The sequence below is a fragment of the Leopardus geoffroyi genome, chromosome B3 (genome assembly GCF_018350155.1).
Source record: "Leopardus geoffroyi isolate Oge1 chromosome B3, O.geoffroyi_Oge1_pat1.0, whole genome shotgun sequence".
NCBI classification, from domain to species: domain Eukaryota; kingdom Metazoa; phylum Chordata; class Mammalia; order Carnivora; family Felidae; genus Leopardus; species Leopardus geoffroyi.
Window position 1 is genome coordinate 105,625,844 of NC_059337.1, and position 25,962 is coordinate 105,651,805.

Here is a 25,962-nt window from a genome sequence, read left to right on the forward strand (position 1 = left end):
ATCTAACTGTAAACAAAGGTGAGCCTATATATTTGGAATAATGAGCAGCGTGCTCCTTGGAGTGTGTAGGGATAATTGTCTTATTCGTTATACAGCTTAATGCCTCTTTTTTCCTTCCTCCCCTAACATGACTAATTTGCATAATGGGACACCGGAGCAGATACTGTGAAGTAGCTAGTGCCTCAGTTAAACAGAACCACTTTGGTCATGTGTTCTTTCTCCCACCTGTAGTGGGACCTCCAATTACTTGGTCTTACTTCTCTTGACTGGCTATTCCTGGGGCCTCCTATCTTGCCTGACCTATATGGTTGACCCATTTCAGTTCTGTCTTATCACCATGCAAGACTTGATGTCTCTTTGATCTATGCTAATCCCCACTCTGCATTCCTCCTACTTTCAAGGGTCTCTGATTTTGTTCTCTGCTCACCAAATCCTGCAGGATGATGATGCTATTTGTGTAATTATAGCCTGTTAGCAAACCGTGGGGCTTGAGTGGGACTTTTGCCATTCCCCAGGAATTCTTTTACTAATTTCATATTGACCTTCGCTCCCAGATAGCACCTATTCCAGCCCTTCACCTCAAATCCTTAATCCCAGGTTTATCCCTCAATTCTCTTTTAATGCATGCTTTTGCTTTTCTGAGGTCTATTCTTTCGAATGTGAAGATTTATAGCTATTCTGTCCCCAAATTCTTATAGCTCTACTTTAGTCTTTTCATATTTTTTACTTTGGGGTTGAAGAAAGAGCTATGCTTTTTTCCCTCTATAAAGGTAACTTCCACCTGCAGCCTCGATCCCACCTCATTCTACTCTTGACAGAGGGAGAGGGGGAAAGATGTCATCCTGAGAGAAGAAAAGAAAAGAAAGGGAGGGAATAGAAGAAGGGAAAAGGGGGGTAAGGAGATAGTGGAGAGGGAAGGGGGAGGAGGGGAAGGAAGAGGTTAGGGATGGCACTCAGGTGAGAAAAGGGAGAAGCAAATGGGACAGGGAATGAGTGTAGAATAAGCAGGATCATTTATTTTTCATCTGCAGAATGAGGGATGGGCTTCATGATCCTTCAGGTGGTGTGTAGCCATACACACCTCATCACTCTATTCCTTCTGAGCCCCTCATCCCCCTATTCCCTGTATTTTCTGAGCTCCCACCCCACCCCCACCCCCATGCCTTTTTCTGTGTCTTTACTTAGAACTATCCCCTCCCCTGCCCTCTGACACAACGTCCCCATCCCCTATAGACATTCATGATCCATTCTGTGTTCTTGAAGGGCCCATACCGTTTGGCATATATTTCACTTCTAGCCCTCATTAGTGTCATATTCTGTAGGAGTATTTTCTTCCAGCCTGTCTCCTTCTCTAGGAAGGAAATTTCCTAGACACAGTCACCTTATTTCATTCATCCCTGCTCCACCTACATTCTATAGCACAGCACTTTATATGGTAGGTTCTCAGTAAATGTGTATTGGATCAAATGTATTAGTTGACTCTATTGTCCCATCTAGTGCAGGGGCCTTTTTTTTTTTTTTTTTTAAACAATTTTCTTTCTCTTTCTCTCCATTCATTCATTCATTCATTCATTTATTCACTCTTGAGTAGTTGTTATGTGCCAGGTACTGTTCACCACCTTGGGATACTGTAAACATAAAAGTTGAAATCCCTACAAATAGTAAATAAATTTACAAAAATTTCAGATGACAATAAATGCTGTGAAAAAAAATAAAGCGTTTACAGAAGAATGCCAAGTGTCAACAGACAAATGTGGAGTGAGCACTAATATTGGAAAGCCAGCGTTTTGCAATCACCCTAGTAAAGATTAGACCAGGCAAGAATCCTCCGTGAATGCTAAATGTAGAAGGAAGTTTTAATGAGGAGAAGGATATTTGCGTGGTCTTAAAGTATCTCCTCATAGATTGGTTCATTAGTTGAAAGGGAAAACAAAAGCTAGTACATTGATTGGGCAGTCAAAATTAATATTACCATAGGGGGCAGATAAACGCTGTGTGCTATCCAGGTAGGATATCTGAGCAGGACACAACATTTCCATGTAGTATTCTACCCAAGAGTGCATAACCTGAATGTAGTCATGGATAAATACCACACCAACCTAAAACACAGGGGAAGAGGTTAACAGTTGTGAATCTGGGTAAGTGATATATGAGCTTCTTTCTTTATACTATTCTTGCAATTTTGCTCCAAGTTTTATATTATTTCCAAATAAAAACAAAACATTTTTTAAAGGTATTGCTTTATTTATTTAAAAAATAACGTCGATAGCGGTTTGCACTTCTAGTGTCAATTAAGTCATAAAGCAGGGTCATGAATAATGAAGAGAACAAGGTGAGTGGTTTGCTGCTTTAAAACATTTGGTTGGAGAAGTTTTTTTTGAAAGAGTTGCATTTGCAGAGAATGAACCGAAGGAGGAAATCTTGCAAACCCCTGGGGAGGAGTATTCCATCTAGAAGGATTAGGAAGAATGAAGGTTTGGAGGTGGGAATGAGCTTGATGTGTCAGTATATCTTGCGTAAAGTTATGCTGGGACAGAACCCAGTCATCACTAAGTATGGTAGATCTGTTTCTTACCCAGCAAGAAGGCCAGCGTGGCTGGAGGGGTGTGTGCAAGGGGGGCAGTGATGGGAAATGAGAAACGAAATGTAGGCAGATCACATGGAGCCCTGTAAGTCTCTGGGAAGGAATTTGGATTTTATTCTGAGTATGATGAGATTCCTGTGGAAGGTTTGAGCAGGAGAATGGCAAATTCTAATTTATATTTTTAAATACATCACCCTGGCAGCTAGCTGGAAAACACACTATAGGAAGACAGTACTGGGAACAGGGAGACCAACCGGAAGACTTGCGGTAATCAAGATGAGAGATGGTAGTGGCTTGGGCCCCGGTGGGGGTGTCACAGTGGTCACGTTCCGGCTCTATATATTGATGGTATACCTGATAGAATTACTGAAGAATGAGTTCATTTCAAAAATTATTTATTAAAGTGGATCAGATGTGTAGTGTAGTAGATAGCACAGGCAAGGATTAATTACTCCTAAGTTTCCAAAAGTTACCGGGTGAATGATGGTGTCATTTACTGGGAAGACTGAGGTGAAAACCAGTCATTCTGCATAGGGCATGTGAAGTTTGAGAAGCCTAATAAATCTCCAAGTGAAGAATCGGGTTGGCAGTTTGTTATTTGAGCTCAGGGAAGAGGTTGGGACTGGGGTTGTAAATCTGAGAGTTGATTGTGTGGACACTATTTAAAGCTGTGGGTATGGAGGAGATGACCTAAGGACTGAGTACGGAAAGGGAAGAGAAGCATCCCAGGTTTAAGATCCCGACACTTTCAAGATTTAAAGAGAGAAATGAGAGGGAGCCAGCAAAAGGGAAATTAGACCAAACAGATGATCACCCCACAGTATAGGGAACATGCTAGTTTGCTATACATTTTACAGCTGGAAAGCACTAATTATTCTTTCTGTGTTAACATTCACCTCTCCATAACTTCTCACTATTGGTTCTAGTTTTGTCCTGTTGGGTGTTAGGTCTTTCAGTGGGACAGTGTTTCAAGTTTTTGATGGCAGCAATCATAATCCAAAGTCTGTGTGTTATGTTCCTTTTACTCTTCCTTATATAATATTGTTCCCAAGCTCCTTACTAATTTGACCATACTCCCGTCAGTATATCTTGTGTAAAGTTTTGCTGGGACAGAACCCAGTCATCACCAAGTATGGTAGATCTGTTTCTTCCCCAAACACACAACAATGAAACCAACATTTGTCAGGTGCTTTACAGATGACAAAGAAGTCTCATGTAGCGTAGCTCTCATTCTCACAGCAAACTTGTGAATATGTACAGATGTTTTTCTTATTATTGTTGTTACTTTTATTATACAGTTGGGAAAGCAGAGGTTCGGAGAGGTTAACCTCACTTCTCTTAGATTATCTCAATGTTTACAGACGTTATTAAATACTGTTGCTCAATACTGTGGTTTCCAGTGTTCCAATAAAACCAAGAGTTTTTTTCAGTGACTTGATATCAAGCTAAGTTTGCTGCCTTCTGCAGGTGTGCAGTTGATTTTTTAAGCATAACATTTTTCAACCTTAGTATTATCTTGAGAAATTTCTCAACTGTTCTCTCCTGTATACATTTTTGCTCCCCTCTTGTCTATTATCCACTCAAAGCAAGAGTGATCTTTTAAAAATATGAGTCAGATCACATGACTCCCAGCTTAGAAACCTCCAAAGACTTCTTTTTGCATCAGAATAAAGTCCAGACTGCTCACTTTGACCTAAAAGACCCTGCATGATTTGGCCCTTGTCTTACTCTCTGAAATCATATCAAGATCTATTTATGAAGTAAAACTTATTAAATGTAATTACTTGTTTTTTTCTTAGAAAATTTATGCCAATTCATTATGCTGATATCTTTATATATATAATCATCCCATTAAGGTAGAAATGGGCAGATTCTGAAGAAGTGTGAAAATAATTATCAGTATGCCTAATAATAGAAATGGTCACAACCTATTTTTTTTTCATAAGTTAACCCAGGGTCTAACAAATACATTTACTGATAAGCCCAAGACAAACTGCCTCTGTTAATCATTATGTGAGAGAGTTGATTCCATGTGCTGAGAAAAATTTTAATAAAGTTTTAGCAGAACTGACACATTTATTCTTAATTCCCTCTATGTAACACTTCAATAAATAACCCTTTTTAGTTTTTCCTTTCCTGCTTTTTGCAGGGGAATTCAGGTTGTAATATAAGCAGAGACCGATTTCTTGGATTTGATGAGTAAATTTAGTCAAAATGGTCAGTTATCCAGCACATTGCCACACACTAATTTAGACCTTAAAAAAAAAAAAAAGGTGTGAATGTGTATGCAGCAGAGAGCAAGGGGAAATGCATATGGCTGGAAATGCTTGCGACAGCATCAGCCTCCACACACCCGAGTTGTTACCCCACTTCTGTTTCTCTGGTCTACTTCAGAATTACCTTGCCAGGGATGAAAGATCTCATGCAACAGGAAAGTTATCTCTAAGTGTTCGACCTCGCTTTTAGGGCAGGAAGAGTTAGTGAAAAGTCTGGAAATACAGCCCACGTAAATTGGAAATGTGAGCTGTGTCTCAGGTGCAACATTAATTTTCACAATTCTGTGAAACCTCATTATTTTTTGTTATAAATGTACAAAACAGAACAGGATTACTTCATTATAAGATATGTTCAAACATGTGCATGAAAATACTGTTATTTTCAGCTTCCTCGATAGGCTCCTATCCATCACCAAAGAATGATGATTACAGGTAGAAGGCTTTCTTGGGTGTATTTTGTGATTAGTGGTAAATGCAGAGGCCCAAGTTGTGCTGGGATTTCCAGTGGGGGGGGGGGGAGGGGGGAGGATGCAGCCGTGAATTATTTTAAGCTAGAATGCTATATACTATGTTTTCAAATACCAGAACAAATTACTCTGTTGTGCAACACATAGAAGTCTTTAAGTGAAATGTCATTGCCAAAAAGGTGCCCTAAAATCTAATTGTTACTCTCGGTTGTACTTGTCAACTGGCACTTTTTAGTGTGAGGAGATTCACACAGTCAGGTTAGGGAGAATGCTGGCTCTTTTTCCCCGTGAATATAATTGCCATAATACTTCCCATGTAATGAAGTCAGAAAAAATTATTTAGGTAGAAATGTACTTCTGAGAACCTTGTGATTATTGCCTTTTGTGTCATTCTGCCTACATCAAAACAAATCAGACTTAGGAAGTCATGGAAATACTACGTTGGGTATTTTCTAATCGCTGCATCAGCATGAGCAGTCACTCTCTAGGTTTTCCTCTTTCTTGAAAGAGCTTAGCCTATGTTCATAACACTTTGTAGGAAACAGCACAAAATTAGTTTCTATGTCCCCATGTATTTCTCTTGGTGTCACAAAAGTATATATTATATAAATGAAATATTTGTCTTTGACAGAAAGGCTCGTTCACCAAACTACAATTAATGAATACAAGAATTAGAAATCAAAACTTTGTTTAGTCTGAGGAAAAACAATTCTTTAAACTGTAACCACATGGCTGTTTCTTGTTTGCATCAACTCTGGGTGACTGTTATTGTCTTCTGTGAATTCTCTGGGGCAGGGGCCTGACTTTGTTGAATGAGCCAATTGTTTTCCTTTGTGTTGCCCATCTAGTAAGTTCCCATCTGGTTTGTATCAGACTGTTTTCACAGCCAACAACTGCTGCCTTCTCTATATCCTGACACTTCAGGGCCCCACGCTATCAAAGCACGGCTGCGATGGCCTTGCTGGCAGGGCCTATACAGCTGTGCCTTGCAGCTTGGAGCTATTACCCAGAGTGATGGTAACGTAGAACTTGGACTGGCCCTTATTCCCATCGGTGTCGTGTGTACAGTGAGCAGGAGTCCACCCTCCCCCCCCCCACTTCCTCCCCCCAAAAACTTACTAGTCAACAGAAAGTCCTTAAAGCTCTAATTTTAGGATCTGGAATGGTGGTGTTTTTATTTTCTAGTGGCTTCCTGGATTTGAAAGCTCATTTTTCATTCTTTCACTCTTTTTCAAAAGGTACCCGGCCTGGCCTTGGGGAAGTAAACTGGTCACCGTGTCACATTTAATTTTTGTTTCCAAATTTAGTTAGGAATGGCTAGATATGGCAAAATCTACTATAAAAGCTACAGAGAGGGGCGCCTGGGTGGCGCAGTCGGTTAAGCGTCCGACTTCAGCCAGGTCACGATCTCGCGGTCCGGGAGTTCGAGCCCCGCATCGGGCTCTGTGCTGACAGCTCAGAGCCTGGAGCCTGTTTCTGATTCTGTGTCTCCCTCTCTCTCTGCCCCTCCCCCGTTCATGCTCTGTCTCTCTCTCTGCCCCAAAAATAAATAAACGTTGAAAAAAAAAATTTTTTTTTAAAAGCTACACAGATAATACGGTGTCATTTTAGTGATCGTCACAGGCTGTAATATGGAGAAGTTTTTTTTTTTTAATTTTTTTAACGTTTATTTATTTTTGAGACAGAGAGAGACAGAGCATGAACGGGGGAGGGTCAGAGAGAGGGAGACGCAGAATCTGAAACAGGCTCCAGGCTCTGAGCTGTCAGCACAGAGCCCTACGCGGGGCTCGAACTCACAGACCGCAAGATCATGACCTGAGCCGAAGTTGGCCGCTCAACCGACTGAGGCACCCAGGCGCCCCTGGAGAAGTTTTCATATTTAGGAAGGATCTCCATCTCAGAAAATAGATGTTCTGTATGCAAACTGTAGAAGCACTTGGGTTCAAAGTACTTAGCAACTGTTAGGGAGTTACTTTGCCTCCAGTTTTGTTAACCATCAGATGTCACTTACAAGAATGGGACAACAGTGACCTTTTGTAACAATCTGTGGCTGTGTGTCATTAAAGTTGTACGAGTTATTGTTGAATAAGAGTTGAGTTTTTTTTATTTCTTTATTTTTAAATTTTTTTTATAAATGTTACTTATTTATTTTTGAGACAGAGAGAGACAGAGCATGAACGGGGGAGGGACAGAGAGAGAGGGAGACACAGAATCGGAAACAGGCTCCAGGCTCTGAGCTGTCAGCACAGAGCCCGATGCGAGGCTTGAACTCACGGACCGCGAGATCATGACCTGAGCCGAAGTCAGACGCTTAACTGACTGAGCCACCCAGGCGCCCCAAGAGTTGTGTTTAAATGTAGCTCTGATGTCACATTGCTTCATAAAGTGTAACAGCAAAACTCTTTTGCACCAAAAAAGAATTAAATGACTTTTACAGAAGGTATTAATGTTTTAGAAATGCTTTCAAGATTAGGTAAAATGATATTAGTTTATGATTTCAAATACATTGAGTAGCTAATTGTCACAGAGCATCAAGTATCCCGTAAGTAGTAAGTCCTGTGGAGTCCAACTACAGCAACAACAACAACAAAATTCACCTTCCGCTTCTGAATAATTTCAGCTCCCTGGTATTTCAAGGTTTTAAGAAAAGAAACAGAAAGGAATTTGTCTTGGTCATTAGCAGTATGGCCTGTGAGTTAGCAACTATTCACTTGGTGTTAACGGCTGGTAAAATTAGTTATTTGGCTGTTCCAATTGTTGGAAAACAGTTCAAAACTGTGAAGCAATCACCTTTCAATTGCTGAAACTAATCTACTGGGTTTTGTTTTGTTTTTTCAATTTCAAGAGAAGTATAGTATATACACAGAGAAATACACATATCATGAGTGTACAGCTGAAAGAATTTCCCAAAACGAAGCTCACTTGTGTAATCCATACCCAGCTCGGGGAAACAGAACATCGCCAGCACCCCCCCCCCCCCACAGCCCCCTCATGTTGCCTTTGTTACAGCCTCCACCCCTCGAGGATAACCACCGTCCTGTGACTAGTTCTCTTATTTTTCTACTGTAAATAAATGAAATCACACAGAATGTATGGCTTCTTTCACGAGGCAAGCCTATTGTAATTTTTAAGATTCTTTTTGTTTTCAAACCATTACGGCATGCTTTTATAAAGAATTATCTGACAGGAATTTGTTTTAGTAGCTGTGTCACAGGCTATTCAACCAACAGGAAGTGCACCGTAGATAAAATTGTCTACTCTAACTCTCAGTTCTCAACCAAATTTTAATGCTGGAATGTTCCTCTAGACATTCCTGCCCCTAAAAGGTAGGAACTCTGTCATAACACCACACAGCAATACATGCAAGTACTTAAATGGTTTTTAGTGAGCTTTAATAATTAAATGTATGTCATTCAAATAAAGCTTGGTCTGCATTCAGGTAGGTAGGTCATCTATTTTTTAAATTACCAGTCACCTCCTTGGCAGTTGACTATAAGCTTGTACGCTGCCAAGATATGATTTCTAAAATGCTATTATTGGAGAGAATGGTATACATGTTAGATAGGCGGCCAATGAGTAACTTAATCTGGCCAGATTATTTGTTTAAAAGGTGTTAATTTCTTTTTATATTTTTTTAACTACTCTAATAATGGTCCCTTTTTTCCCCAGTGAACTCAAATTGGTATACAACATCCAGGTATTCTAAACATTATTCATTTTAGATTTCTCCTTATTAGCTTTTGTTTCATATTCTGGATGGCACCCATTTAAAAACTCTTGCTTTGTGGGCTAAAAAATTTATTATTTGACGCCTTCAACTTTATATCCTTAACAGCCATATAGTGCCATGCAGTTTTCTTAAATAATCCATAGAGAATTTATTTAAAATCATAATCTAAAATAATAATGTATAGATTTAAATATTACTGTAGTGGTGATTCTTACTAAAGATAGTATTAAAAACCAAAAGATAAACTTTCAAGCCAATAATAAAAAAAATTGTAAATACAAGAGTACAAACATTGTAAAGCCCAGGTTGCTATCCTTTTAAATACCACCTTGTGAAATACAATAACATGTAATAAAAAGAAAGAAAAGAAATATAACAATGTGGCCTCCTTTCAAGTGGGCACCATGTAGCTACAAGATTTTGAGTGCCCATTTAGATAAAAAGCTGAAGTATTGAACTAAGGTGAGTGTTTGGGAGAAGCATAGTATACAAGTGCTACCATAGCCTAGTAACCAGTGTGTGTCCTCATTTAAAGCTTTTTCAGCAGTGTCCCTGCTTTCCCAGCCTTGGGTTCCATTTCAGATCACTTGTTTTGATGTCATGATATCTTTAAACATTTAGATAAAGGTTAACACATTTGTCTTTTGCAGTAAAGGAAAAAGGATAAATTATATGCTTAGGTTATTTGTGACTCAAGTTTTTATTTAGCTTTATCCACTGCTAAGTTCCATAGAAATTTGTAGATCAAATATTTGGAAAATTTCCCTTCTCAGCCTTTGACTTAAATACCAATGAGTGTTATGTTTCTTCACTTTTGAGCAGTAGGGTGAGGAAGTGTAAGAGACAACAAGTTTGGGAAGCAGTTTTAAATCACGTTGGCCAGGGTATACAGTGTGTTTGAATCCTCACCTGCAAGGCACAATACTCACCTTTTCAGTGAACCCCCTCACCCAGCAAGTGTGAATTATAAGGTAGCTACTTGTTAAAGGGACAGATGACAATAGATGACTCTGATACTGAGATAGTGGCTTTTTTATTTTATTTTATTTTATTTTATTTTATTTTATTTTATTTTATTTTTTTACTGTTAGGAGAAATTATTATAGAAATCAAGACTGTCTCCCACTTTGGGCAGAGTTTTGTTTACATTTATAATATCAACCACACATAGTAGGTACCACCTGTGTATACTTCCTGTATGTGAGGTACTCTGCTAAGAGCCATCATCAACCCGGTTAGGTAGATCATACTATTCTCATTATGTATCTGAGGAACCTGAGGCTCGGAGACTTGACATATTTTGCCCTAGAACACATAGCTAATATATGACAGAACTGGGAATCAAATGCAGTCCAACTCTGAAAGCAAAGGCTGTGCTCTTAAATCTTAAAACATTATACTATGTTTCCTTCCTTGGTAATTTTCTTAAAAGTAGAAGAGAGAATTTCTGATTGTTCTGACAGGTCTCAATATCTGAAGACATAGCCTAGTAGAAGAGTATGAAAAAGTTGGGAGGTGATGAAAGAACTGTTTTGCTTTGGGCTCAGTCCCTCTTACCAATATGTCACCTTGATTTGTCAGTTAATCTTTCTGAATCTTGATTACCATCTTAGCAAGGATAAGACGATCTCGGGGATCCCTTGCAGCTCTACTGCTGTAATATATAAGCAGCAAAGTTGCTTTTTCTTTAACAAAAATCTGCCTGTCCAAAACTATTTCGAAATAATCACAAGCCACAAAGTAATAAAACTACCATTTGTTGAGTAATAAATGTCGGCACTGCTCTGTTATTTACATCTATAATCTGTGTTAATGATCATAAGAAACCCATGAGATAGAAGAAGAAATTGAAGCACAAAATGGTAATATCCCACCAAGTGGTGGTATTTCTCCCAGGGGTCACAGCTAGCCCCCATTGGTACGGTGATTTGCATTCAGGCAGTTTAGCTTCCAGGTTTGTGCTCTTAGCTACTGGCTTACAGCTGACTCTCGAATATCATGTCTGCTTGTCAGTTACTTGCAACTTTTTTTTTTTTTTATCTTTCATACTACAGTGTAGACTGAATAGAATAAAATGGGCGTTTTTTTTCTCCAGAAAATGACTTCTAAAAGATCACAGAGTAGTATATCCATATGATATAAAGGTTTCAGAAACATTGGTCGGCTGGCTATTTCTTGAACAACTATACATAAAGGACTGAATTAGGCATCTTAGGGAAAATAAGGAAGAATAATGGAGGCAAACCATTTATTTTTTCTTTTCTTTTATGAAAATCCCAGCATTGCAGTAAATCACTTCAGCCTATGAAATGACTTACTGAAGGCACATCTTAAAAATAATAACAGATTTAGCATATTATTTCCATTTGTATGTTTTTACTAACGCTGCTTTGTTGGATATAAAGAAATGACTTAAGTATGCTTTGGTTTGGAGTAATGAAACAGTTATTCTTTTTTGAGTTAAAATTCATTGTTTTAATAAAGCAGAAATAAGCTGTTGTTTTTGTAAGTTTCAGGAAAATGTTTTTGTTAAGCAAAGAATCTGAATATTAGAAAATATGCTCCTTTTTATTGCAAAGACTATGCAGTGTATAAAATTCACATTTAGGTTGTTAAGAATTCCGAGGTGTTTCATTGCAGCGGCAAGTCCCATTGAGGGAGAACACCTCCTTTGGAGGGTGGACCTATCAGAATGGAAGGGAGACCTTGTTAGAAAAAGCCCCAAAAGCAATTCAGATTTTCCCTTCTCCCTACCCCAATCCTGTTGAAAATCGCTGTTTAGAAGAGGTTTCACAGCTCCTTTCTCCAAAGCCAGCCAGGTACAATATATAGCACTTTCTTAAAGAGAATAAAAAAAGAAGGCACTAGAACAAGAAGAGGCAAAGAGAAGTTACCAAGAATAGAAGAAGAATTCGAGTTACAGAATGGAAACATTAACAGCTAGAAGTGGTATGATGTTAACAGGCAGAGAGCTCAATTAATTGTTAGTCTTTAAAATCCCTTATACTTGAGGTAGAACAGGAGCATTAATTGGAAGATTTGCTCACTACTGTCAACTCTGTAGTTTTGTCTTTATGGTTAAAGAGGATTAAGACTGTCTTACTCTTCCTTGTGGTTTTTACAACACCTCCTATAATAATGATGGACACATAAAAAAAAAATTTTTAATGGAATCCTAGCTAGACCTATAGTAGATTTCCTTTTTCTTTTCTTAGTTTCTACCCAGCTCTGTTTGGTATAAAAGGGGATGACGTCGCTTTTTCTTACTATAACACAATAGAGAAGTTTAAATTCTGGGCCTTGAAGCAATCACTTCAGAGCAGGCTGCCACTTAATTTTACTTGCTACACACACAAACACACACACACACACACACACACACACACACACACACACACACACAAAGTGGTTCTTCAACGGAAGGGGCCTCTGAGGTGGGACTGATTGGTACCATTGTGGCCGCCTTTGTACTATAGGTGCTGTGTAAAATCGGAAAGGTAGCTGTAAAGGGGCCAAGCAGTAACCTCTCGCTCTTTTTCAGAAACTTAGAGGCAGAGTAGGAAGTGAAAATAGACAGTGTTTATATAGTAACATCATAATAAGCACTTTTCATACATGTAAAGATTATTTTAAAACAATATCAGAGTTGGATGTTTAATTTTGGTCTATTTGCAGATTGTCAATATAACAGATAACTTGTATTTGCCCACAATCTTACCTTCATAAAACTATATTTTCTTTTTTTTTTTTAATTTTTTTTTTCAACGTTTATTCATTTTTGGGACAGAGAGAGACAGAGCATGAAAGGGGAGGGGCAGAGAGAGAGGGAGACACAGAATCGGAAACAGGCTCCAGGCTCTGAGCCATCAGCCCAGAGCCTGACGTGGGGCTCGAACTCACGGACCGCGAGATCGTGACCTGGCTGAAGTCGGACGCTTAACCGACTGCGCCACCCAGGCGCCCCAAACTATATTTTCTTCTAAAACCATTCTTTGTAAGCCTTTTTTCTTCATTCATCTGTATTACATTTAATTTTTTGACATACTTAATTTTTAGATTTCCAACAGGATGATTACAATAGCTAACATGAATGTTTGTCACCAGTGAGAATCTATTGCTTGCTTTAATCAATGATGCATTGCTTAAAATAATGTTCATTTAAATATCTTCTTCCAAATCCACTGAAATTTTTGTGAAGTAAAGGAAACTTGAGAGATGCTTATTTTTAGAGAAAACCAGAAAATACTGATTATACCATCTTTCAATTTTTTTCCAAATCATTCTGCCCTAAAGATTTGTTTGAAATAACGAATATTGATGGTTATTGATTGACTGTGTTGCAGAGCACAGGTTCACAGCATGCCATTAACAAGGGCACAAGCCCTTGGTGCCCAGGGTGCCTTGTGGGCTAGAGAACCACATGTGCTACCGCTTTCTTTCTTCAGTTATTTAAGTTGACTTCATAATTCCCTAGCCATAGTTTTTCCCCAGCCTACTTCATTTTGATATTCATTTTGATATTAAAATTCGGCTTTGGTGTAACAGTGTATTGCTCTTCTGTGTTCTCTGACAACATTACTGGCTGCTTCACATAGATGGTGTTGGGCAGGATGCCCCAGACTGGCCCAGGTGAAGGGAGAGTCTAAACTTCTTTTTGTAACCATTAAATCCCTAAGTAAGAGAATCTGCAAAAACTTTTAACCTTGGAAGAAATGGTCCATGAGTTTCTCTTAGTTAATACAAATTGCAAATTCTCTAATGATTCTTTGTTTCCCCCTTTCCCTCGTTTTTGATGCATAGAGATAATCATTAGGTAAAGTGGGTTTTTTTTTTTTTATTGGTAATGATTAAAATTCAACTGTTTAACTTCCTTTTTTATATTAAGGCCATTAGATCAGGCTTCTATTTACCTGGTTTTATGAGAGTAACTGTGGGAGTGCATGTAGTTTGTGTTCTTTTTAGTGAATAGGAAGGAATCATAGTTATTTCTGGGCCTAATGGATTTTCTTATGAAAAAAATTTCAATGTAGCTTCATCAGGTGATACGGATCAGACACAAATTGAGCCCAATCTGTACCTCGCATCCGTATTTACAGGTAAGATTTTTACATTAAAAGTTGTTGAACTTGGAGCTCTTCAGATTTTCCATTTTCTTATGCTTTCTTTCATAATAATCAGCACAGTTGAGATACTAATTACACCTTTTTAGATTCTTCTCAAATATCTGTAAACTCACCCCCGGTAATAGAACTCCCTGTGCTAAACTCAACCCTGCAAAAAGCATAAGTTAGGGGACAGAAAAAAATGTTTCATTTCCCTTTGGAAAGTTTATAAAATGTTGAATTAAAAGGCTGCAGGTGTGGTATTCAGAGCACTAAGGATAGTACTCAAGATAATTCCATCTGGGGGAGGTTATTTGTTGGGACAGGACAGTGTTTAAACTTTGAAGTCAGTTTTAAACAAAGTGAAGCAGCTGGAACCTGGCATAAGAAGAAACAAACCTTTCACATTAACTATTGCTTTTTAGAGGAAAAAGAATTGGAGTTGTTTTTACAGGTGCCAATACATTTATTCTTCCTATAGGAACTGCTTTATCTGTATCCTAAATTATACATTTCAAAATAAGCATTTGTCAATTCATTTTAAAAACAGAAGCAATAGTAAACGTAAAACATGCAATAGGATTTCTATGTCTAGAACAGATTTTGGAATGAGACGAGGGCAGCATTTTAAATCACCCGTTTAAACATGAAAGTAAGACAAGAAGTGTTGAACAGGGACTAATTCTGGAAAGCACAGGTAAATAAAATATCACCTACTGTACTTCACATCAAATGACCAGGCACCTTCTTCATATAGACTCATAGTATTTGTTCTCAAGCACTGAAGCTATGGTGCTGCAAAATCTGTAGAGCCGGGGTAAGTATGTGAGGAGAATTGAATACAGCAGGATAGTTTAGCAGCTGCTTAAACAAGGAATTAAAGTGAGAGTAGATGAGCCCAGGGTGGACAGGAAAAATGCTTCAAGAGCTCAATAAAATACAGCTGAAATACTGTAACATTTTCACAGACAGCTGGGAAGCAACTGCATTGCTGGAACTCAGGGCTGATTTTAAAGACAGGATCTGGTCGCTGTGAATGTAAGCAAGCTGTTACGGAGAAACCACAGACTGCTGAGGTGGAAGCCGATCAGTTTGGTTCAGCAATCATTGCAAGGCCCGCTGTTTGCTTACCATTATGCTAAAGCTTTGTAGAATGCAGAGGTAAATAAGACAAAGTCACTGTCCTGCTGAAGCACATGTTCAACAGGAACAGACCCACAAGCAAATAACGATTGAGTTGATAAGGCCACAGATACTTACTGTGTACCTACTGTCCTAGTCAGACAGCAAAGACTAGAAGTCCCAGTCCATGCTCTTAAGGGGTATATTACTCAGAGCAAGTGACAGACTCCTAAATAATTACAGTGCAGTTTGGTAAGTGCAAATTACCAAATTATCTTCAGAGAGAATAGGCATCCACAATTAACAGGACAGGAATTCCTGTATTTCACCACTAGTGCTGGAAAAACAGCTCAAAGAATGTGATTCACTTGCACATGGGGCTGGAATATCCTTTAAGTCGGTGGTTCTTAAATATTTGCGGGGCACCGATCCCTTTAGAGCACTGAAAGCTATGACCATCTGTTTCCCTCCCAAACTGTACTTGTGTGAAAATAACTTCATAATTTTTCAGGGCATTCGCAGATCCCGGTCATTCATCCATGCTTAAGATCCTTTATGTACATGGATTAAAGACGATTACATTTGTTTCCTTTTTAATTTTACTTTTAAATTTGTAGTTTATAAGAAACCAATCTTTGTTTTCATGTGGAAAAACCCAAATCCAAACAATTTAAAGTCATTCAGCTATCTATTCATCATATCACAGAAGAATGCCACAGATTCGTATATATCACTTGTGCCTTGTGTGTTACTTAATCTGAATGAAGAGTTTGAGATGCTATACTCTTCTTCTATAAAGCTGTTAAAGAAACTTTTCCTTCTTTCTCTGCTTGTCTCATGTGTTAGGAGAGAATGCTTTGTTTGGATTCCTCTCAGTTTGCAAGTGACACAGATAGAATAATGGATTGCCAAATGTTTGAGGATTAGAGTCAGAATCTGAAACCTGCTGATGAAATGCATTATCTAAACCCAAAAAGCTTTTACAGCGTTAGGCATATTTTTAGAAATATACATACAACATATAGGCAAAAATTTCTTCTGCACATGAAACACAACTTCATAGGCAAAATCTTAAGTGGGCATTAAAAATTGTATATTATTGGGGTGCCTGGGTGGCTCAGTCAGTTGAGCGTCTGACTCTTGATTTCAGCTCAGGTCACGATCTCAACGGTTCATGAGTTCGAACCCTGCGTCTGGATCTGCGCTAACAGTGCAGAGCCTATTTGGGATTCTCTCTCTCTCTCTCTCTCTGTTCCTCCCCCACTTGTGCTCACACACACACTCTCTCTCTCTCAAAATAAATAAATAACTTTAAAAAATCCTGTATTATTACTTGTATTACTTAGAATAAATTAGTTTTAACTTTTCTGTTCCTTAGTCTTAGAACTCCAATATCAAACAAAATTTCTTTATGAATTTTAAATATTATTAAAGCAAAAATAACTGAATTTCAAACATCTAAAAGATATATTAAAATATGTCTTAAGGAAGCTTCAAATACACCGTCTGACTCAATGGTATCCCAGCTTAAATATATGCCAAGTTAAATGACGTACATGGAATCAAGGAGTAGTCTCTTTAAAAAAAAAACTCTGAAAACAGCTGTTGAAACAATTACGTCATAGAGTAACGACATGGCTGTGGAAATTTTTAAAGTCAAACTTTAAAAGCATCAAACTACATTTAATATAGGTAGAAAATTTATGTTTGATTTAATGATGATTTATTAAGATATGATGTCTTTTTTCTTTTAAAAAAAAATTGAATTCTGTGAGGACCATAACTGGATATGAAGGTTACTGCTTTTGCCTGGTAACAGTCATCAAAGTGATTTTTAAAAATGCTCCCCGTCTAAAAGTTCTCTTTTAAAGTTCAAAATGACTGTTTAACCTGTGTAAATGAACACTTCAAAAAGTCTTTCCAAAATGCACATTTACAAACACTTTAGATAAAATGGTGCATTTTATTGACTCAACTCATTGACTAACACACAATTACTAGAGTTGAAATAGCATAACTATTTGGAGGCCTTCTGGAGCTATGGGGTTTTTTTCTTAGTGCATTTCACTGAAACATTTGTAATCCCCTCTAAAGCAGATTGCCTTTTTCAGTCCATCCTGAGGGCCATTACCTCTTGGGATAGTTGTTTCCAGTTATGTAAAAGTAAGAGCTAATCCATTTTGAGTGCTTTCTATGTGCCAGCACTATACAGAACACTGCGTGTGCATTATCTCATTTAATCCTCATAAACCCCCCACTCCTGAAAAAGGTACTCTTATCTTTAAAAGATGAGGAAACTAGGGTTTGCAGAAGTTACATAACTTTCCCAGAGTCTGTTATCACTCACTACCCCTCTTAGCCATCACCTATTTTTCTTTATAGCACTTATCACCTCCTGACATGTTCTATGTTTATTTCCTTACTTGTTTGTCATTTGCCCTACACTCAGCTGGAAGGTGGTGGCAGTGAGATCGGAGCTTTTGTTTTCTTCACTGCTGAATCTCCAGAATCTGGAATGGTGCCTGGCACATAGTCGGTGTTGACTGGATAGATGGATGAGCCCAGCTCTGCCCTATTCCAGAAGCCTCACACTGACAATTTGGATGGGACAGTTCCCAAGTGACTGGACAGTAGATCTCATTTGGACCCCAGACTTGACCTATCATAAAGGGACTTGAAAGCTTGAAATGTCATCACTGCTCCTCTCCTTGCCTGCCCCTCCCATTGCATATTACATCAATGGGATTTATTTTAACCACCTTTAAAAGTTATATATTTTGGGTAATGAAGATACTTGATACAGGACAAAAAGCGATGAGTTACCTCAACGTTGCCAGTTATGAATTAATTAGATGAATTATAGTAGACTTTTTTTTTTGAAAACCATCTGTTACTTTGTGTGACTCTTCATTCTTGGGTCTCTTTCTACTTATCTCTCTGACATTCCCGTTTGTTTTTCTTTATTTTCTCTTCTTTCACCTTTCTTTGTCCTTCCTTATAGTTTTGTCTTCATTTCCCTTCTCTATTTTCTCTCCTAGGTGATTACTGTTCTCATTACTCTAGTTATTTTTTCTATGTAGATGACTGCTAATTCTGTCTCTAAAACTGCCTTACAGTCTTTGGCACCTTTGATTCCAGTTGCCTGCTGGAAAAGTCCATTCATACATCTTATAGGCATCCACACTCGTCAGGTATATAACTAATCCCAGTATCTCCACACCTCTGTATACCACCGTAGCCTCAAGCTTGTTTGTGTTCTTCTTACTGCCTGCCTTAGTCAACTAACCCTGTAATTTCAGAGCCATACTCAATTCTTTATTAGTTCTGAGTCTCTCTCCAAAATACCTCTTTCCACTGGCAAGTATTGTCAGTTTTTACATGGACTATTTCCATAGATCTCTCTCCTCCCTCCTTATTTTCCACGCAGCTGTTGGAATTCTCTTTTCTAAACTGCATCTGGTCATCTTACTTCTCTGTTCAGAATCTTTTGTGACTCATCATCATTTACAGAACTTGACCCTGACCTTCCTTTACAGCCTTCCTCTCTCACCATTCCTCCAATCCCATCAATACTTGGACAGCAGAACAGAGTTCCTTTAACATGCTAACTTTACATGGACTTAATTTTGTTCTCTTTTCCTTTTTCTTTTAAATCCTACTTCAACTGCTACTTTGACTTCATTTAAACTAAGTATCACTATATATGTCTGTCACCACTCCTAGGTTATGAGCTTCTTGAGGATGACAACTATTTCTTTTTCATCTGTGAATATCTCAGCGCCATCTCAGCTCCACACATACAATAGGTTAGTAGAGATGTTTAGCTAGTGAGAATATGGTTTGAAAAAACCCACTTTAATGTCTCTGGGCGTCAGTCGCCTTGTCTGTCTCTCAGAATTACTGTCAGGATGAGAGAAGATGATGGGAACAAGATCTTTGTAAAATTTTGAATTGCTGTGTAAATATGAGGCATTAACTACGAAAAATAGCATAACTTTGTAGTGGCTGCAAATTTAATATGTTCTCTGAGACTTGTAAATTTCTTCAAGATCTGAAAAAAAATAGTTATAGCTCTTGTTACATCATTGAGCAATTTAATCAGTAATTTACTGCACATAATAGAAAATAAAGGTACATATAAAGCAGTTTTGTGACATCAGATAACAGAGAAAAGACGAATATCTGGTATCAGTTTGGTTTTTGACAGGTATGCAAGCAACTAAAGGAATGGATTTTTTCTGACTAATTGGGGGAAGATAACATTGAACATTGGGCTGAAAATTAATTTTGTTTTTGGCTTTAGTTATGCTCTATGTTAGTTTTTACTTTATTGAGGAAGTAAGCTCTGATTTTAGATACTTCTCTTGGTTTTGTGCACACTGAATGTGGAGGCCGACACAGGGCTCAATTCCATGACCTTGGGATCATGACCTGAGCCAAAACCAAGAGTCAGACGATCAACCAGTTGAGCCACCCAGGTGCCCCTTTTGATCTTTTTCAAAAGCGGTTCTTATTGTGTCTTAATTTTAGTTTTTATCATATCCCGACAAAGCTACATTTCAAAAAGTCTTTTCTTATGTAAAAATTTATTCTATTTAAGTTGACATCAAAATTGTTTTCTTCTTAAAAGATTATACTATGGTATTACAGTTTATGATGTTGCTATAATGATGCCAAATCTTATTTCCTTACCTTCTTTTATTAAAAAAAAAAAATGAATTCGACACAAGTAACAAAAAGGAATGGTATAATATTAAAAGCCTTTATAAGACTTCCTAAAATGAAAGGAATTTGGCTTTTACAAGTATTCCAATTTTCTCGGACAGCTGTGATTGAGTCATCATTGAAATCTCCAGAACTGTCTACTTTTACTGTGGTCCCTATAAAAATGTAACAGAGAATCCACTTTACTACTGTGAAAACTACTTGAAAAATATAAAGGAGCTTTAGAAAAATGACTACGACTCTTGACTCACAGATTTCTCTAAGATTGTTAAAGATAATTTGTTTTTAAGACACTTATTATTCTTAGGTATATATTGTAAGACCATAAAATTTGAAACGAGGATCTTTGTGGTCTTAAATAATACCAAGTTGGCATTCTTCATATTCTTAGGCAGTGTGCTTTAAACGTAAAGAAGTGAATTAGGGTATAGGCAGACGACATTTACAGTCAAATCTGGATTTTTTTTTTTTTAACATACTAATGAATTCTTCATCCCCGACTGGGTCTCCTCTGCCACCAGCTAGCTTCTATATTGCCTCCCACTAGTCTCAATCCACGGGGTGGAAGCTTTTTTCTGTATTTGGCTAAATGTAGAGATAATGAAGAAAAGTCTATTTTACAAGGAAAAATGCTTTCCAAAGTCAAATGTCAATGATATTTGAATGATCACTTTATTATTTTTTCTTTTGACGTTGCTTTCCTTCTATCAGTTCTGTTAGCTAATAGCACAGCACTCTTAGACCCTCAGAAATGAGCATTAATGACATGAGTTGAGTGTCCATTTTTTAGGAGTAGGAAAAAGAGTGAAGTGCCTTGGAAACCTTTGACTTCAGATGGTTTTCAGATGGTTCACGTCATGGCTTTAAAAAAAAAATCACGTTCTTTTTGTAACTTTAATAGCAAACCCTTATTTTAGGGCTGTTCCAGTGTGTTTTTGAATTCGGCTTCGCTGTTTACTTGATGGTAATAGTAGTGATAGTACTGTATTAAATAGTACCGTCCAGTGGTGCTGGTAACTCTTAGTTTTTGAGCACTTACTAAGTGCCGAGCTCTGTTGTCAAGCTCTTTACTGAGACTATTCTATCCTCATTACACGCTGCAAGGTCGGTACTATTAACATAGGAGAACTGAAATTCTGAGTGCTGAAACATTTTGCCAAGGTTACTCAGTCAGTAAGAGGGTAGGTCTAGGCTCTCACCCTACTTGGTCTTGCCTGGCATCTGTCATGTGTACCACAACTTTTGGCATTTGGGTACTGTCTTAGTCCACTCTGGCTGCCATAACAAAACACTACCAACCAGGTGGCTTATAAACAACAGAAATTTTATTTCTCACGGTTCTGGAGGCCAGGGGTCCAAAATCAAGTCGCCTCTTCCTGGTTCATAGTGATTGCCTTCTCATGGTGGAAGGGGCTAACAGGCTCTCTTTTATAAATCCCATTTGTGAGGACTGCACCCTCATGACCTAAGTACCTCCCAAGCCCCCACCTCCTAATACTATGACTATAGTGTAGTCACGTCAGGCATTAAAATTTCACCATATGAATGTTGCGGGGGAGGGCATAAAAGTTGAGATTGTAACATACTTTTAAAATGTTGTCTATAATTGTCTAGGGGTGGGAGCGGAAAGAAGGAAGGTGTGGTTCATTTCGGACAAGTTCTGAGCTCCTTGAGAAAAGAAATGACCTCATATGCAATCCTTGTTTTGATCCCCCCGTATTATTTAAGAAAGTTTAAAACACATAAATGCTCAGGACATGCTTATTTAGCTGAATGAGTTTCTCCTTTTTTACAGGTGGTAAAACAGTCCCACTTTTCACTTCACAGACGTCACCTGCCAAGATGTCTGTGACGCTGCCCGCGGTGAAGCCGGAGGACTGCTCTCAGTCTCTGAGCGTTAGCAACGTCCAGGGGGACACGGAGTCCTCAGGAGAAGATACCTTCTGAAAGGGAAGTGAGAACCAGCATAATACTTGTGCCACTGGTTTTGAAGTCATTTTTCTCTGGCGTAAAACCATGTCTCCGACTATTTTGGTTTTTGAGCATATTCTGAAAAATGATTTCTAATTTTTTGTTAAAGTAAAAAGCATAATGTGGGTACTTCGGTAAAATTTTTAAATAAAGTAATTTAAAATATGAATCATTGTGAGTCTGAGTTATTTCTTAGAATCCTGAGGCAGCATGGAATAGTGGAAAGAGCATGACTTGACATCTAAGAATTTATTCTGTGGGTATAATTATCTCTAATTATGAAATGATGTTACTCAAGGCTGTTCATACCAATTTTTTAATAACCAAAAATAATTGGCAGCAATCTAATGCCTATCAATAAGAGCCTAACTAAAAAAGTGATGGCAAATCTATACAATGGAATACTATGTAGTACAAAAAAGAATCGTAAAACGTTTATGTGTCGATGTGGAATTTGTCTCTGAGAAATATTGTTAAAATGAAAAAAAACCGTGTCGTTCAAAATGGGGTGGGGAAGAATCCAAATAGATGGTGTGTACACACACATAAACTCACATACATATATTTGCTTATGTATGCATTAAATATCCTTGGAAGAATACATGAGAAACTGCTGTTTGTCTCCAGGGAGAGGGATTGGGTAGCTGGGTGATAAGCTCATTGATGGAGTTGAGGATGACTGAAGCCTCTGTGTATTTGAACTTCAGTTGTGACAGGAAAAAATTATGAGTGAGGTTTACTTCTTATATACCTTATAAACCTTTCTACTTTTTAAACCTGTGAAATGTGATTAGATTACCTTTCAAAGCACAAATCTATAAAATTAAAAGAAAGCAAAAGGGTAACTTTGAAATACATAGGTCCCAGTTCTGCTTTCTTCATGCTCTATGATAGGGGCACCTTAGCCCCTTCTTCATGGCTGCCCGGGTAAATGGGCTTAATACTTGTGTTGCAGGATAATGGGGATTATCGATAATGTTGGGAGTGGTGCTCAGCACAGTGCCTGGCACCAGATAAGAGCTCAGTCATGGCAGGTGTCATTATCTGGAGGAATTTAAGCATCTTGCACTAGAGGGTAAGCTCAATGAGAGGGGTTGCCTAGGATTAGCAAAAAAGAAAACTCGTCTCCCTGAACATTTTTTTTTCTTTCACAACTGAAGGTCAAACACATGGTAAGCATGGTCATCCTTGACTTTCCTCAGCATTTTTGTAGGTTACTTAGTGGGTCTCAGCCCTGGCTGCACATTAGAGCCTCTGGGAGCTTTAAAAATGCCTGCGTTGTGTTCTCAAGGATTCTGATCTCATTGATCTGGGATAGGGCCTGGGCATTGGTATTCAAAAATAAAAAAGACCTTCCCAGGTGATTAAAATGTATATTCAAGGTTAAGAACCACTCAAGAGCAATAAAGAATTCCTTAATCTTCTAGTAGGGTCCACTGCCTGGGGAATTTAGGAAGAGTTGGAGGATTTCTTCTCAATGAAGACAGAAGCTGCAAGAACGCATGGAAATGGGTCAGCCTTCTGCATACGTTTTTTTTTTTTTTAATTTTTTATTTATTTTTAAGACAGAGAGAGACAGAGCATGAGTGGGGATGGGGCAGAGAGAGAGAGGGAGGGAGACACAGAATCTGAAGCAGGCTCCAGGCTCCAGCCTGATGCAGGGCTCGAACTCACGAACTGCGAGATCATGACCTGAGCCGAAGTCGGATGCTCAACCGACTGAGCCACCGGGGCACCCCCGCACACGTTTCTTATGTCAGGTCCTCAAGCTTCTCTCAGATATTTGGTTACCGAAATGCTTTTTAGGTTTCACTTTAGAACCTATTTTTCTTTGGAATAACCTTTTGGACAGTTCTGCTTGTAATGGTTCCCATTAAACAAATAGAAGAAAAATGCTGTTCTCTGGATCATAATTCATATTTGATATTCATCTACAAATCTCTGGATAGGGTGAACACTACTTAATTTTAAACATTACCCCCCGGTTTCTGGTTTTTACAGCTTCTTTTTGAGAAGGATGTTTTTGAATTTTAGCAAAAGCATTTTTTAAAGGTGTTGGTAGTTTTCCCCCTCTAACTGTAGGAAACTCGGCTTTTCTAAACTTTAGGGTAGAGGTATAATCTTTTATTTATTCCATTCCTTGTTTACGTGAACTTTTCAAGTAAAAAAGTTCAAGTTTCGTGTCTGCTCATCAGTATTTTTTTTTAATGGGATTATTTCTGGCTAGTGTTACTCTGTATATTCCTCTCCCACCACCTCAAACCTTTTGGAATAACCTATGTGTGTAAAGTAAATTAAATGGCATTTTTGATGTTCTAAGCTTTGAAAAACTTCACTTTATAATTTCCAACTTCTAGAATGAACGTTTCAGGAGACATGCTACTAAGAGGCAGACTCTGTCAAGATCAAGGCTGTGAATATTGCTGGGCTTACGTGCCTTAACACCAGGATAGCAGGCATTCAAAATGTTCCCTTGGTATACATCCTAAAATAAATTTGCTTTTTGTGCGCACTATTAGAATCGTACATAAATGTTTTGATTTTCAAAAGATGATTAGCTCAGTGTATTTCTTATCACTTGCCTAGTCCTGGTCTTTTAATTTTGCTTTTTAAATGCTAAACATGTATTTAGGTCAGTTTTATGGCTTTTCTATGAAAAACTCAAAATGTTTTTCTATCAAATTAATGAAATAGTTCATGGTGGATTACCATCCCTAATCCAAGAATAATTCTGCTGTTGAAACATTTTTATCTTTTAAAAAGTTGCCCTGATGTTCTGGTATTTCCTAATAGATGAGTAACTTGAACAATAGTGGGAACCGAATCCTTAGTATTTCTGTGATATTGCTGAGAAATCCCACGGAAATACTGCTTTCTACCATATGTTCCTATGTGTGCTGTTTAACAAAAATTAACTATGAAGAGCATTGGGCATGCAGTGTGGTAACAATACTTATGGACCAGGCTGGGCAGCCATATAAGGATTTGTCATCCTAGGGTATGAAGGTTGAACACAACCTTCTAGATTCTTCTAATATAGAATCATCATCTAGTCATCACACTTCGGTTGCCCTCTTAAAGACTATCTTGAAAATGCATTGGAGAAAGACAAACAGGATTATTATTGTGAGAAATCCCATCATTATAGTTGTAGAAAAGTTCAGAAGGCCAGTTTTTTTCATGTGACCTCACCCATGCCGGGAGAATAGATTCCAAGTCTCAGACTGTCAAACCTTTGAGAATAATCAGCATGTGTCTGTCTTTTCTAAAGACATTTTTTTTCTTGTCCTGAAGTGTTTACCTAGAAACAATAGGAAATATGGCCAGAGTGCAGATGTCCCCCCTTGTGAGGCCAATAAATATTGTAAAACTGTGTAATGGTCCATTAATTGCCAAGGGAGCAAGCAAATCAAAGCTCTTTTCCTGGGTCTCTGTGATGTGTATGGTCTCATTTTTAATTTCAGCCATTGTGAAGGATAAGTCCCTGATGCATCTCTCGAATTCAGGGAGCCCTAACCAAGGTAAAATCCCTTCAAACTCCTCTAACTTCTGGAAGGTCACTCCTTTGAGACCTCTGAAAAGACCCAGATGGTCGGGACTAAACAGGATTTAAAACTTCGTAGTAGCCAGTGAGAAATCCCAAGAACAGTGTACACAGAAGTCACAGATAAAGAGCAGGCCTGGGGCTACATAATTGATATGATCTATACATAGAGTTGAAAGTGTATGTCTTTTCCCCTGAATTATGATGACAGTGGTAACTCTTTCAGTCGACACTTTGTAGCATACTTTTTCTGAACAAGGGCATTTTTCCTTTCTATGTTTCACAAGGTGTTACCTTAAGAGTAAGTATGTAAGTTGTAATATAGGAGGTATTTCTACTGTTGTTGTGTGGAATTTCTCGGTAAGCTTGCTGTGTATTTTTATTTCCTTTGGTCATTTTCTCCAACAGTTGCATGGGTCCTGAAAGTGCCATAGACACCCA

The 25,962-nt window shown here is 38.1% G+C and overlaps 1 protein-coding gene across 14 annotated transcripts in view; it reads left to right on the forward strand.

Annotated features, from left to right (window-relative positions):
- Positions 1–22,146, forward strand: part of KIAA0586 (KIAA0586 ortholog) — a 113,094-nt gene extending 90,948 nt beyond the window's left edge. For 9 of the 14 annotated variants that reach the window (XM_045451103.1, XM_045451097.1, XM_045451101.1 and 6 more), the window contains 2 exons: positions 14,088–14,153; positions 21,802–22,146. In XM_045451103.1, coding sequence (XP_045307059.1) covers positions 14,088–14,153; positions 21,802–21,953 — 218 coding nt within the window. In that variant the 3' untranslated portion in view covers positions 21,954–22,146. The remainder of the gene's footprint in view (positions 1–14,087; positions 14,154–21,801) is intronic. The other 5 variants (XM_045451100.1, XM_045451102.1, XM_045451108.1 and 2 more) reach the window with 1 other exon arrangement.
- Positions 22,147–25,962: the final 3,816 nt, after the last annotated feature.